The sequence below is a fragment of the Pteropus medius genome, unplaced genomic scaffold (assembly GCF_902729225.1).
Source record: "Pteropus medius unplaced genomic scaffold, Ma_sr-lr_union100, whole genome shotgun sequence".
In the NCBI taxonomy this organism is placed as follows: domain Eukaryota; kingdom Metazoa; phylum Chordata; class Mammalia; order Chiroptera; family Pteropodidae; genus Pteropus; species Pteropus medius.
Window position 1 is genome coordinate 18,381,342 of NW_024349801.1, and position 14,936 is coordinate 18,396,277.

At 33.5% G+C, this 14,936-nt stretch overlaps 1 protein-coding gene across 2 annotated transcripts in view; it reads left to right on the top strand.

Annotated features, from left to right (window-relative positions):
* The window catches only part of CBFB (core-binding factor subunit beta), a 49,083-nt gene that overhangs the window by 18,442 nt on the left and 15,705 nt on the right, over positions 1 to 14,936 (top strand). For both annotated transcript variants that reach the window (XM_039888903.1, XM_039888902.1), the window contains exon 4: positions 8,124 to 8,240. In XM_039888903.1, coding sequence (XP_039744837.1) covers positions 8,124 to 8,240 — 117 coding nt within the window. The remainder of the gene's footprint in view (positions 1 to 8,123; positions 8,241 to 14,936) is intronic.

The window sequence follows — 14,936 nt, forward strand, 5'->3', positions numbered from 1 at the left end:
CAATGGTTGTAGTCTTTTACATTCCCACCAACATTGCTTAAGGGTTCTAAATTTTCATCCTCACTAACACTTGCTGTTTTCTGTTTCTTTGACAGTAGCCATCCTAACATGAGATGGTATCTCATTGTAGTTTTGGTTTGCATTTTCCTAATGATTAGTGATATTGAGCATCATTTCATGTGCTTATTGGCCATTCGTATAACTTTTTTAGAGAAATGTCCGTTACTCATTTTTTTAATAGTTTTTTGAGTTTTTTGTTGTTGAGTTTGAGGAGTTCTCTCTATTGGTTTTGGATATTAATCCTTTAACAAATGTATGATTTACAGACATTTTCTCCCATTCTATGGGTTGCCTTTTTGCTCCATTGATAGTGTCTTTTGGTAGATAAAATTTTTTAAATTTCATAAAGTTCTTTTCCTTTTTCTTTTTTTTACTTCTGTCTTTGGTATTATCTCCAAGAAATCATTATCGTATCCAACATCATGAACATACCTTTTATCCTATATTTGCTTCTAAGAGTTTTATAGTTTTAGGTCTTTGAAACATTTTGAGTTAATTTTTCCATTTAGTGTTAGGTATGGGTCTAACTTTTATTGTTTTGCGTGTGGATATCCATTTTCCCACCACCATTTATTGAAAAGACTTTCATTTTCCCAATGAGTGGTCTTGGTACCCTTGTCGAAAGTCATTTGAGCCATATATGTGAGGGTTTATTTTTGGACCTTTCTGTTCCATCGGTCTATATTTTGTCTTTATGCTAATACTACACTGTTTGGATTATGTAGCTTTGTCGTGAGTTTTGCAGTCAGGAAGTGTGAGTCCTTGAGTTTTGTTCTTTTCAAGATTGTTTTGGCCATTCAGATCTTGAGATTCCATATGAATTTTAGGGTGGATTTTTCTATTTAGTTAACACATTTATTTATTGAGTAGGTTTGTATATGTAAATACACACACAATCTATTAATGTTACAGGCACATTCTGTATTAATCCATGTTATGATTTCTCTTTTGAACTGTAAGAAGTAGATTGGTCAGTTACATTTCACTATAGAAGAAGCTACTTTTTACATTTACATACAACTCAGTTAACAATTCACAGGCAAATGAGATTGAATGACTATCTGTAGTGATTATCCAACAGAAGATTATCCAACAGAAGAGCAGCTGACTGTGCCTTTATAAATGGGGAGGAGCATGTGGCTAAAGGAAGATGAGCCAAAACCAAGTATCTTCTGAAAGAACTTATTAAATAGACTACAGAAATGATTACAACTGAAAGGCAGGATACATTTTTCCTTAGTGGAATATCTTATTTTCCTGGGTGCCTGTGGCCATCCCAGTATTACTGCTTGTCTATTGGTTTATTGATGGGAACAGCTGTTAATTGTCTCAAAAAAATGATTTCTTTCGCTTGGAAAGAAATTACTATATAAAACATTGGTGAAAATGTGTGTGTAAGCAGTCAGTGTTTCTGTAGTATTCTATATGTTTCATAAATTTTATGTACATTGACTTTCACCTATGAAAGAGGCATTATTTAGCCCTGATTTTATATGTGAGGAATCTGAGGCTTACTAGCAAACCTAAATAACTTCTGTCAGACATAAGGATAGAGCTATAATTTAAACCCAGGTTTTATCTGATTTCAAAGCACAGTTTTGTTTTCACTCTTCCCATGATGTCTTGGGGTTAAGTATAGTGATACTATTCCTTTTCTTTTACAAATAATTATAGTTGATTCTTGTTATTTATGGCAGTTACCTTCTAAAAAGTCACTGCAGAGCCGAATTAGCAAATACATAATAATTGCTTCCAGGGAAAATGCAGAATTAGATTCCTGCAAGCATCTGGTCACAACATCTTCCGCAACCAATCAACCAATACAAAATCTTGTTTTAATGTGTTTAAAGACAAGTTTAATATATAATGTTGATTCATTAATTTTGAATAACAGTAAGATGTTGGGCATCTAGGTTATTTCTAATCTTTTAATCATTATTAAAAAATCCTTGAGAGTGAACATCCTTGTAATCAAATATTTTGTGTATATCTTTGATTAAACTTTGGGATACATTCATAAACATGACATTGCTGGGTCAAAGGAAAATCCACACTTATTGCTAGAAATGCCTTCAGAATTGTTAGCCAGTTTACACTCCCTCTCTCAATGTAATAGAACCTGGTTTCCTTCTTCATAGACATTGTTAATATTTTTTTATTTTTTATTTTCATATTTAGAAATAGTTATAGTTGTTTTAACTTAATGTTTGATTGCTGTTAGTGAACATTTTTTCATAATTTTTGGCCATTTATGTTTATTTTGTTCTAAAGTCATTTTTTCAAATAGTTAGCCAGTTTTCCCACTTCCACATGAAATATCTGTTACCATTGATTTGAAATGTTGCCTTTTCCTTGCTTATTAAATACTTGTATACTTGGTTTTATTTTTGGATTTTTTTCCTATTAAGTTGTTTCTGACTGCCATAGCACTAATTTTGTACTGATTGTGTTGTTACATGTTTTAATATCTGAAAGAGCAGAAAATTACTCTTTCTTGGATAGTTTGATTCTTTTGCAGGAACCACAGACTTATTTCTCAAATTCCAGAAAACATTATTTCTGGAAAACAAAAATTCCAGATTTCATTGGAATTTTTTAAAATAAGGATTACTTTAGGATAAATTGGCGTTTGTTATCTTAACCATTCAAGAACATGACGTCTCACTAGTTATTCAAATCTTTTTCTGTGTTTCAAAAATTAGGTATTTTCTTCTTATAGAGCCAACTAGTTTCTTATTAAATTTATTTTCAGCAAAAAAAAATTTTTATTCTTAGAAGTGGATACTTTTATTACTGTTTTATTTTCTAAATAGTTACTATTGTAACATAGGAAAGTTATTAGTTATTGTGTATTTACAGTTTTTATAACCAGCCACTTGGTTTTTCAATTGAACATTTTGGATTTTTAGGTAGGTCATCTTCAGATAATATATCCTAGTCATATTTATATGCAACTTTGTTAGAACTGTGGTTTTTAAAAAGGGATTGCAAAGCTGCTGTATCCAGCTTCTTACAATTTTACTATCAGAGATATGTTCCATTAACTTAAGAGTTAAGTGAGCTCTACTTAAATGTAATGGGTGAATTCAATTTTAATTCTTACAGCTCTTTTATACATTTAATTCTCCTTTATTAAAGACTTTAAACTAGTGTTATAGTCTTGTTTGGGTGGTGGGATATAAATCTGTTTTTAATTCATTGTATGTATCCACTCTTATAATACCATGTACAAAATGACAGGTAAACATTTGTTGAATAGGCAGATCTTTTCAAATTGAAGTTATAGGGAAGATACAAGAAAAAAACCTAAATTCCATCTTTATTTCTCCTTTTCTATTAATCATTATTCAAATATTTACTGAGGGCGTAAGAGTATTGACCATTCCCTCTTACTATTTCCCTAATACTTCACTTTATAGACTAGAGTCACAAGTGTTTAAGCTATAATGGTTTACTACAGAGAAGTGAAATATTCTTTCCAATTGAAATGGTTTTTTTGAGTGTGAAGTGTCTTCTTGCTTTTGTCAATAGCTTTGACAGTTGATTTCTGTGTATATTGATTTTATGGCTCAGGACTGGTGTGCATAAGAGTCTTGTTTGCTAATCTATGGTTATTCTGTTTTAATTATCTTGAAATTATTTTCCTTAGGAACACTCTAAAAAGGGAACTCTCTGCTATTCCTTTGTACCCGCAATGTCTATTCTCCACCTAGCTACCTACGAGCTAGAAACACTGAACATATATGTGTGTGTGTGTGTGTATGTGTGTGTATATGTATATATATAGTATTGTAGAAGAAAAGGCAATTGAGAATGCCACTGCTCGTTCCAAATTTAGATACTCTTAGAATAAGTAGACTCCAGACTGTCAGAGATAAAACTATATTTTGTACAAATTGATAAAAGAGAAGTCGACTAGGTTTTCTTATACTCTTCCTGACACATTTCAAAACATGGGGTAACTAATTTTTAACTACTTAAGAAGTTTGACCCATTTACTAAATGAAGGGTATTTTTAATCTCAAGCTCTGTGCTAGAGATCCGGTATCTGTGAGGGCAGAAGAAGAATGGAGTTGTTACTATTAAAATTGGATCTTTTTTGTCCTGCACACCCTTTTGAGAATCTAGTGAAAGCAATAAACTTTCTTAGAAAAATGCACATGAGCACAAACACATACATTTTTATATAGAATTTTAGATTTCTGGTCTTCTTGAAACTTTACCATAAACCTAAACTCTCTGGTAGGTTCTCTGAACTCCAGACTAAGAACTCCTGCCTTAAATAAAAGCATTGCTAAAAGTTATGGGTGCTCTAAGATCCCATAACATAATACTTAGATATCTAATGTATCCAACAAAGGAGAAACTTTTACTTAGAGATCTAAAATTTAACCTTTAGCCTCTAGGCTCCTTACATATTTTCCTCTTTTCTCACTGGCTGTTCATAGCATACTCTGCTGGGTTCTTTCCCTACTAGCCAGCATCTAAAAGTTGAATTTTCTTGGCATCCTTTCCTCTTTTCTCTTCTACTTACTGCTTGGGAAATCTATTCCTTTCCTCTGGAGTTAAATACCACTGTACTGTTGATGGCTACCAGATTTACATTATCAGCTCATAGCTCTCCTTAGAGTGCTAGAATCCCATTTGCAATTGCCTTCTCAAAAATCTCCATTTACATAACTCATAACTTATGTAACAAAAATTGTTGCAAATACTTTTTATAATAGTTTTATTGAGATAAAGTTTACATACCATAAAATTTACCTGTTTAGAATGTACCAGTCAGGGGTTTTAGTATGTTCACAGAGTTGTTGTAACCATCACCACTCTCTAATTTCAAAACATTTGCATCACCCCAAAAAGAAATCTTGTACCTGCTAGGAATTACTCCTCATTCTCCCCTTTTCCCCAGCCCCTGGCAGCCACTACTCTCCTTTCTGTCTCTCTGTATTTGCCTATTGTGGACATTTCATAAATGGAATCATATAATATATAGCCTTTTTCTGGTTTATTTTACTTAGCATAGTATTTTCAGGATTTATCCATTATAGCATGTAGCAATACTTTATTCCTTTTTATGACCGAATATTATTCCATTATATGGATAATGCCACAGTTGATGGTGCATACATCTTTTTCCTGAAGTTCTACTGCTACAGTGATACGGAATTAAGGCAAAGGGATTAAGAGGTACAAATGGATGGTTGCAGAATAGACCTGGAGATGTAGAATGTAGCATGGGGAAGAGGGTTAATAATGTAATAAATATGTAAGGGGGAAGAAGGGTACTAGACTTAGTGGAGTGATCACTTTGCGAGTTATGTGGATCTCTGATCTATGCTATACAGCTGAAACTGGTATAGTATTGTATGCCAACTATAAGTGGAAAAAAACTCATTGAATTGTACAATGTAAATACAAGCAACTAATTGTCTCATATTTCAATAAAGACAAAAATAGCTACAGAATGTGAAGATTAAGTGATATTGTGTAATTCGGATAGACGATAACATCGCAAATACTGATATTTAGAGCTTGAGTTGATTAAAAATTGTGTAATACTAACTTTTACCCTATTTCCTAAAAAACAAAATGAGAGGTCATACTCACTTTTTAACTTTCTGCGAATTCTCAACTACATTCTCTGCTTTTTTGGTTTTGGAAAGATAAGCAGGCCTTTTTGTTACTGTGTTTATGTGTAATTATTTAACCATTATAAAGGCTTTATAGACTCCATTTTGTATAAAGTATTTAATTGTTCTAGAACAATGGGTTTAATCCCTAGGTCATAGTCTAGTAAATTTTCTTTTCACAATTTGAAGTAAGACATTATTTTCCGTGAAAAAAAAAAAAATTGTTTTACTGTTTAAATGACATTATTGAATTACATTGCAAAATGCCACACCGTTAAGAGACAGAATTTTATTTTCTTTGTACTTTGAGGTTTGGTATTCATGAATGTATGAAAGTGCCAAACATTTACTTTAAAGATCTACACATAAAACTGTGTTTATTTGAATGTGAACATCTAAATAAATCACAAGGATCATCTAAATATTGTTTTAAATTACTATTCCGGGCACTAGCCTTGATTAAGAACTATAGCCATTTTCTGAACGCATTTAGGAATTTCCTAAAACAGATCAGTGTTTTCTTTGTCATGAGAGAACTTTTATAAAGAAGTAATAAATGGGCTTTTAAAAAATTTAGTAATTTCTTAAGGAAAATATTTTTGACTATAAGTTAATATGAATAAGCTGCATTTATGGAATCTTTGATTCTAAAAGATATAAACCATTGATGAAGAGTATAGAATCTGATTATGAACTTCACCTTTCTATGCCATTAGAGGAATTCTCTTGATGATTAGTATGAGAATTTAAAATAATGAGGCACATTGATAAGTAAAAGGTTACACTCATTGCTGTGTGGCACCCCCACTCCATTAGAAAGAGTAAATGGAAATCTTGATTAGAAGATGTGATAAGTGAAGTTATATGGATAGGCAATGTAGAGGGGTATTATATTTAAGTTTTGTGAGGTGTCAAATATGAGGTCATAGTCACTTGTTTGACTTAGGTGCACATCAGTAGAGTTTTAAACTTAAAATGTAGAAGGGAATGAGCACTTATCAGAACAGAAGGAAATGTGTGGTTAAACGGTTTCAGCTATAACTGTAGACTGTTTCCCTTGGTCCAAATGGGAGGAGGAATGGACCCTTATGTTTTTGGCTTTTTTCCAATATAAGTAGAAATTGGTTCAGCATGGTTGATTGGAGTCCTTAACAGGGAAAATGTGGTTGTATTTAGTGATGGAAGAGAATGACATAAATATGTACTAAGAAAGTTTTATTTTACAGGTGTTTCCGTAGTGATTTTTCTAGCATGTTTACAATTACTGATAGTCAATTATTTTTACTAAACATCTCTAAAAACAAGAATGCCCCAAGATTCTTTAGCAAGATTCTTGCTAAATTGAGTAAAGGAAAAGTTAATATTTCCAGCATTTTTCTCAAAATGAGGAGCTGTCTTACTAATTTTATCTAATTGTAGGTAGTAAATAATGCTAATTTTAGCTCAAAAAAGTACTGGGATTATCCATAGAAAATATACCTCGTATATAGGCAAATGAACGTCATCCATAGAGATATATTTGATAACCTGTAGTTTTGAAAATTCATTGAAATTCTGCTTCCTCTGCATTTTAAAAATCTTGTTAAGGCAGTAAATGATTTAAAAAATTATGCTGATTTTTATTTAGAAGCCCATGTTAAATTAAAAAAAAAAGTTTAACCTTACAATAAGATTTTACAGTAATTATTAGAATAGTAATTTTTAGAGTGGGGGAGATTATAGGAGCTATAATAAATTTTTCTTATTTTTTTACTGCATCACAATAAAATATTCACCTTAAAATCATAGCATTAGAACCTTTCCTTTCTTGATGGATCATTAATTGCTCTTGAGGACAATTATATTTTCAGGCAGTGTGAGAATTAATTTGATTGAAAATGAAAGTGATCTGAATTTAGAAATCATACCTACAGTGACTTTTGCTATAGGATTATTTATTTACTTGAAAAAAAAATGATGAATAAATAAATGTAAAATCATTTAAGGTTCAGTTAAAGTTCTTTGCTTAGAAGCAATAGAAATCAACTCTGGCTAACATCAGTAAAAAACCAACCAAACAAACAAAAAGCTTCATTACTTACCATGAAGCTATGAGGTTGCTTATAAAACTGAACAGGAGTGTACAGCTGGAAGAGCAATGATGTCTACTTCAAGTATCATCTTACCATAGTTTTTACAAAATGTATAAAACTTCCTTTTAAAAATAATCTGGAAGCATTGTGACTACAAGTAAAATCCTGGTGAACCAAATTAACTTTATAGAATATAGTCAGAAGCTATTGTTTATGTACTTTCCTATAATCCTTAGTTTTATAATTATATTCATCTTTTTTTATTTTCTGAGAAAACCACAGTTTTCATAAGTAACTTTGTCCTTCGTTTTTCATGTATCTGATGGTTTATCATTGGTTATCTTTTTCTGTGTCTTAGGTGTATTTGAAGGCTCCTATGATTCTGAATGGAGTCTGTGTTATCTGGAAAGGCTGGATTGATCTCCAGAGACTGGATGGTATGGGCTGCCTGGAGTTTGATGAGGAACGAGCCCAGGTAGGGCAACTTCAGGCTTTGCTGAGCGTGGTGCCTTTATTTATCCCTATTCTGCCTTTGTCTGGGGATTTATCTTACCCGGTATAGAAAGTCTCATGTTCAAGTGATACTGAGGAATCTTGAAGATGTTGAGACCTAAATTCTGGTCCTGGTTTTGGTAAGTTTTTCCTTCAGTAGCTCTAAATTTCATTGGATTACCCTTATCTGCTCAGTGGGGCACTTCAAAGTCCAGCAAATGGTTCTGTTTAATATTTATTCTTGATCTTTAGAACATTATGAGGAAGAAAAAAACAGTTCAGAATACAATGTAGGAACAACACTTCTGGAATGGCTGAGTGAGAAGCTTGGCAAATCCTCTACCCAAAAAGCAATTATTAAACTGGACAAACCTGTTAAAAAAAAAAAAACTAAAAAAACAACACACACATTTAGGGTCTCTGGACTTTAGCCAAAGGACATAAATTGAGAGGTATTTATCAAACAAAGCTACTGAATTTCAGTAAGAAAGTGATTGTCTGTGGCGTTTTAGTCAGGAGCTACTCCCATCTTTTTCCTCAGTGCTATGGTCCCTCCAGTTCTTCCCTGGGCAGGCAGGGCAAGCCATTAGGGCTGGCAGCTCTGTTCTCCTGTTAGAGGGAGCTGACTTTATTTAGAGCAACACTTGGAAAAATCCATCCTCAGAGATGTATCAAAAACAGTTGAAATCTCTGTGACAAACAACCCCGGAAACCTAATGTTGCAGAAAACAAAATGGTAGACTGGCCAGAATTTTATCGAGGCAACCTAGGGAAAGAGAGAACTAAAGTGGGCCCTACTAAGATCACACTTAACCCCTCGTGGTCCATAAGGCTGTGTGCAAATGCAAGGTCATACCTGTTCAGCAGAGAACAAAGAACCTTTGCAAATTACTAATTCTTGGCTGAACACAGGGTTGACGAAAAAGCTCCCTGCTCTTTGACAGTATTTCCTCAAGCTGCACACAGATCCAGTGGCAAAGGAGGGAAGCCTATCTTTTCCAGGTATCTAAGCAAAACTTCTGAATAGTCATTGGCTGACCACTAAGTTATGCTGACCCAGGGGCAATCCCCAGAAAGCAAGGCTAAAACAAAACAACAACCACAAAGAAAAACTAAGCAGCACATGGCTAAGGAGATAGGTTTTATAGAATTAGTCCAGGCAAGTCACAAAACAAACAAAAAACAGCAACAGCAAGCTTGAGGCAGAAGTTAGAATTCAGAGTTGCTACAGTATATTATCTAAATGTCCACTTTTCAACAAAAAATTATGAGATGCACAAATATACGTGAACATGTGACTTATACTCAGGGAAAAAGGCAATAGAAACTGTCTTTGAGGGAGCCCAAATGTTGGTTCTTAGTGACAAAGACTAAAAAGCAATTATTTATCAGTATGTTCAAAGAACTAAAGGAAAATTCTTCCCTGTAAAGAATAAAGGAAAATTATGACAATGTCTCATCAAATAGAGAATATCAGTAGAGAGATCTAAATTGTTTTAAAAAATCAAATAGAAATTTTAGAATTGAAAAGTACAATAACAAATGAAAAAAGACAGCACATTTGAGCTGGCAGAAGAAAAATTAGTAAACTTGAATGTAGATTAATAGAGATTATCCAGCATGAAGAACAGAAAGAAAAGAACAAAGAAAGATGAACAGTCTTAGAGACTTTTGGACACCAGCATGCATACCAACATAAGTTTAATGAAAGCCCCAGGAGAGGAGAGCTAGAAAGGAGCAGAAAATGTATTTTAAGAAATAATGACTGAAAACTTCTAAATTTGATGAAAAATATTAATCTTCATATCTAAGAAGTTCAGTGAACTCCAGGTAGGATAAGCAGAAAGAAACCCACACCTAGATATATCATAGTCAAACTTAAAAAACAGAGAATCTCAGAAGCAAATGACAGAAATAAAAAGGAGCTCCCTTCGTTGTTTCTTTCTGTTATCTCTTCCCATGTTCTTTGTATATGGAACGTGAGGATTTTCATATGGAGAGATCAAAATGAAACCTTCCTAGTAAAAAAATTAAGATTTAAAGTTAAAATTCTTAAGAAAGAATTTCTTCTACCTTGATTTCCACAGGATTAGTCCCCAGTTCTTTCAGAAAAATAGTAAATGGCAATTTTGAAGGCAGATTTTGTTAGAAGTGATACAAGTTGAATTTATATAAGGGAAAATTTCAGATTGAGTTGACTTCTAAAACTGAAGTATTTTATTAGAGAGAGAGGTAAAATTTTTTAGTTTAACCCACAGCATTTTCCATACTTAGAATTTTCCAAAACTTGTCTCCCTCGTTCACAAATTGATTTTTATTACTACAAAGTAAATGCCAGCTGTTGTGATAGTAAACTAGCATAATAATAGGTCTTATGTAATATAATAATATAATAAAAAGCAGAGGACCCCAGCCATTTAGTCAACAGTCAGTACTTCTCTATAGCTTTCCTCATCGCAGAATCATCTGCAAGATAATAAAAGTAAAGAGGCAATGAAGTTTACAAGTTAGGACTAAGAGCTTCATAGTCATATAATTGTGAATCTTGGCCCCATTACGTACAACTGTTACGGACTGAATGTTGTGTTCCCCCAAAATTCATATGTTGGTGTCCCAGTCCCCAATGTGACTGAATTTGGAGATAGGGCCATTATGGGGGTAATTAAGGTGAAACGAAGTCATAAGAGTGGAGCCCTGATGTGATAGATTAGTGTCCAGATAAGAAGAGATACATAAGAGAGCTTGCACATTTTCTTTCTGCCATGTGAGAACAAAATTCTCAAACAGATGCTGAGATATCCGGTAAGCTAATAGATAAATAGAATAGTCACAATTCCATTTTTAAAAATTGTGTAAATATTTCAGGTGAAATATTTTCATAGGTATTGTCTTTTTGCCTTTGTTCAGAGCACATATGATAAACATTGGCAAAGATGTGGAGCAATAATTGGTGTGTTGGTTGGTTATGTAAACGTGACATAACATTTGGAAAACTGGCAATGGATACTAAAACCACATATGTATATCTGTGATCCAGTTCTACTCTAAGGCATTGGTATGCAATGGGAATGATTACATAAATGACAATGAATGACTGTGTTACTGGTTTATGTATTTATTACACTTTTTATTGTTATTTTAGAATGTATTCTTTCTACTTCTTAAAAAAAAAGTTTGCTATAAAACAGTATCCCGTGTTACGCAGACAGCAGCCTCATACATTTCATGTTCACGGTGTCTCTTCATCGCATTATTTTCTCTCTTTTTTTTTTTTTCCCTCCCTTCCCCCTTTTTTTATTATGGTGACATTGGTTAACGAAATCCAGTAAGTTTCAAGTGTACAATTCAACAGTAAGTCATATATATTTTGCATTGTATGTTCACCGCCCATAGTTAGATTTCTTTCTGTCTATATCACCACATATTTGACTCCTTTTACCCCATCTACCTCCTGCTTTCCCTCTGGTAACCACTGGTCTATTGTCCATGTCCATGAGTCTCTCTTTTTTTGTCATGTTTGTTTGTTGCTTTAGCTTTATATCCCACATATAAGTGATATGTGGTTTTCAACTTTTTCTGTCTGGCTTATTTTGCTTAGCATGATTATCTCAGGGTCCATCCATGTTGTCGCAAATGGCAGTATTTTATCTTTTCTTATAGCCGAGTAATGTTCCATTGTATATATATACCACATCTTCTTTATTTAGTCTATTGTAGGATACTTTCAGTTGCTGCATTTTTTTCTCTTGTGCTTGTTTTAATCTTATGTTTTGTTCATCTTGACCCTAAATGTACAAAATCCATTGCTAATGTTGCCAGTAGGAGGCCATATCAAATAATTGACCTGGAAATGAAATTAAAAGTGATTAAGGACTACAAAGGTGGAAAATCTGACGGTTTTTGCTTGCCAATCTAGTATGTCCCATTCCACCATAGCTGCCATCTTGAAGAATAAGAAAAAAATGATAGAAGCTGTTAAAGAATCTGCTTCCTTGAAGGCAACGAAACTAGCAAAAATTTGGGAAAGGCCTATATCAGACATGGAGAAACTTCTTGATTGAAGACCATACAGAAGTATACCCTTCTCAGCACCATGACAGTCATGGCCAAAGCAAAAAGTTTGTGTTGTTGAAAGAAAAGGCTTAACCTGACTACAATATTGAATTTACTGCTAGCTCTGGGAGGTTTATGATTCAAGAATCGTTACTTATTACATACCATGAAAGTGAGTCAAGTGCTGATGTGAAGGCAGCTGAAGAATATTCAGAAACTCTGTAGATAAGATGATTGTGGAGGAAAATTACTTGCCAGAGCAAACATTCAGTATGTATGAAACCTCCCTGTTCTGGAAAGGGGTGCCTGAAAGGACTTTTATCCATAAGGAGGCCAGGCCAATATCTGGTTTCATAGCTCTTAAGGAGAAGATAACTAACGGTCTTGGGAGCAAGGTACAGGCTACAAATTAAAACTCCTTGTGATATGGCATAGTGAGAACCCCATTGCCTTCAAGAATATCAGTAAGTACATACCACCAGTGTATTGCAGGAGCAATAAGAAGTTACAGATGACCCAGCTGCTCTTTCAAGAATCCCTCCTGAATTGCTATGCCAGCAAAATGGAAAAGTAGAGTTACAGAATAAGATACCTTTCAAAATTTTGCTTATTGTTGTAATGCTCCCAGACATCCTCTTTTTATTGGTGATCTTTATCCCAATATTAGAGTGGTGTTTCTCCTTTCAAAGATCACCTCTTTGATGCAACCCATAGATCAAGCAATTATAGCAGCTTTTAAGGCCTACTGTCTGCAGAGGACCTTTGCCCAGGCTATCGCTGCAACTGAAGGAAACACTGATGCAATTCTGGAAGAATTACAAGATCATTGCCTGCATCAAGAACCTTGCATGGGCTTTTGATGATGTCACCAAGGAATGTATAAATGGCTTCTGGAAGGAGACACTCAAGAGGTTTGTCTATGACTTCAAAGGATTTGCCAAGGATGAAGGGTTTGTAGAAATCAACAAGGCCGCGGTTGAGAAGGCAAACAACTTTAACCTATGTGTGGGTAAGGATGACATTGAAGAGTTCCTTGAGGTGGTTCCAGAGGAGTTGACTAATGAGTTGTTGGAACTGGAACAAGAACAAATACCTAAAGAAAAGCCAAGAGAAAAAGAAACTGCAGGAGAAGAAAAAGGAGAAGAACCCCAAAGAAAATTCACAGTGAAGGGTATAGCAGAAGCTTTTGTAGACCTCAGCAAGCTCCTTAAAAAGTTTAAAAACATAGATCCCAGCATGGGAAAGTTTTCATTAATAGAGAGGAATGTTCATGGTTCGTTATTTGCTTACAAGCAAATCTCTGAGGAAAAAAGTAAGAAACTCAGCAAACCACTGTGGACATATTTCTGAAAAGAGTGACACCTCCTCAAGAAGAGCCTCAAGCAGGTCCTTCAGGAGGTGTTCCAGAAGACATTGTTATCATAGGAGCTGACAGCTCCATGTGTGTTATTGACCCTGAAGACCTTCCAGTGAGACAAAATGTGGAGATAGAAGACAATGGTATTGATAATCCTGACCCTGTGTAGGGCTAGGTTAATGTGTGTGTTTGTGTTTTAGTTTTTAACAAAAAAGTTTAAAAAGTAAAGAAAAAATAAATATTTTTAAAATAGAAAAAAAAGCTTATAGAATAACGATATAAAGAAAAAATGTTTGTACAGCTGAACAATGTGCTTTAAGCTGAGTGTTATTACAAGAGTTAAAAAGTTTAAAAAATCAAAAAGTTTACAAAGTAAAAGTTATAGTAAGCTAAGATTATTATTTTTAGAAAAATTATTATTAGATATAAATTTAGTGTAGGCTATAAATTTAGTTTATAAAGTATACAGTAGTGTACAATAATGTCCTAGGCCTTCACATTCACTCACCACTCACTCAGTGACTCACCCAGAGCAACTTCCAATCCTGCAAGCTCCATTTTTGGTAAGTGGCCTGTATGGGTATACTGTTCTTTGTCTTTTATACCATATCTTTACCTTTTTTATGTTTAGATATGTTTGGATATATACTTACCATTGTGTTAAAATTGCCTACGGTATTCAGTACAGTAACATGCTATACAGGAACTATACCATATAGCCTAGGTATATAGTAGCCCATACCATCTAGGTTTGTGTTGAGTACGTTCTGTGATGTTCACACAACAACTAAGTAGCCTAACAACACATTTCTTAGAACATATACCCATAATTCTGTGATGCATGACTATATAATATACTTTAATAAAATGTTTTAAAAGTTTCCCGTAAATGAAGATACTTCTGAGAACAGTTATATAAATTCAGAATTAAATCATGTTTTCTGATTGTATTTTCATCTTTTATTTTTTGTAAATCGTAGGGATAAATTTCAATGTTTTAAATAATTGCAATTCTCTAAAACTTAAACTGAAAATTTTGGCACTTCACCATTGAATCAGAGATTCAACTGATTGTCTTTAATTAGAGACATCCAACTAATTTTGAATAAAATGTAACTACTAGGACTCATCAAAAAAAAAAATTGATGCCATTATAAGAACTAAATCGATTTCAGAGTAGTTTTTCAAATGCTCAGATTTTCTAAAATCCAAAGTGCATGCATACTGTTGTGATGAATTTTTATGTATTCAGCATCAGCTTTGTCATAG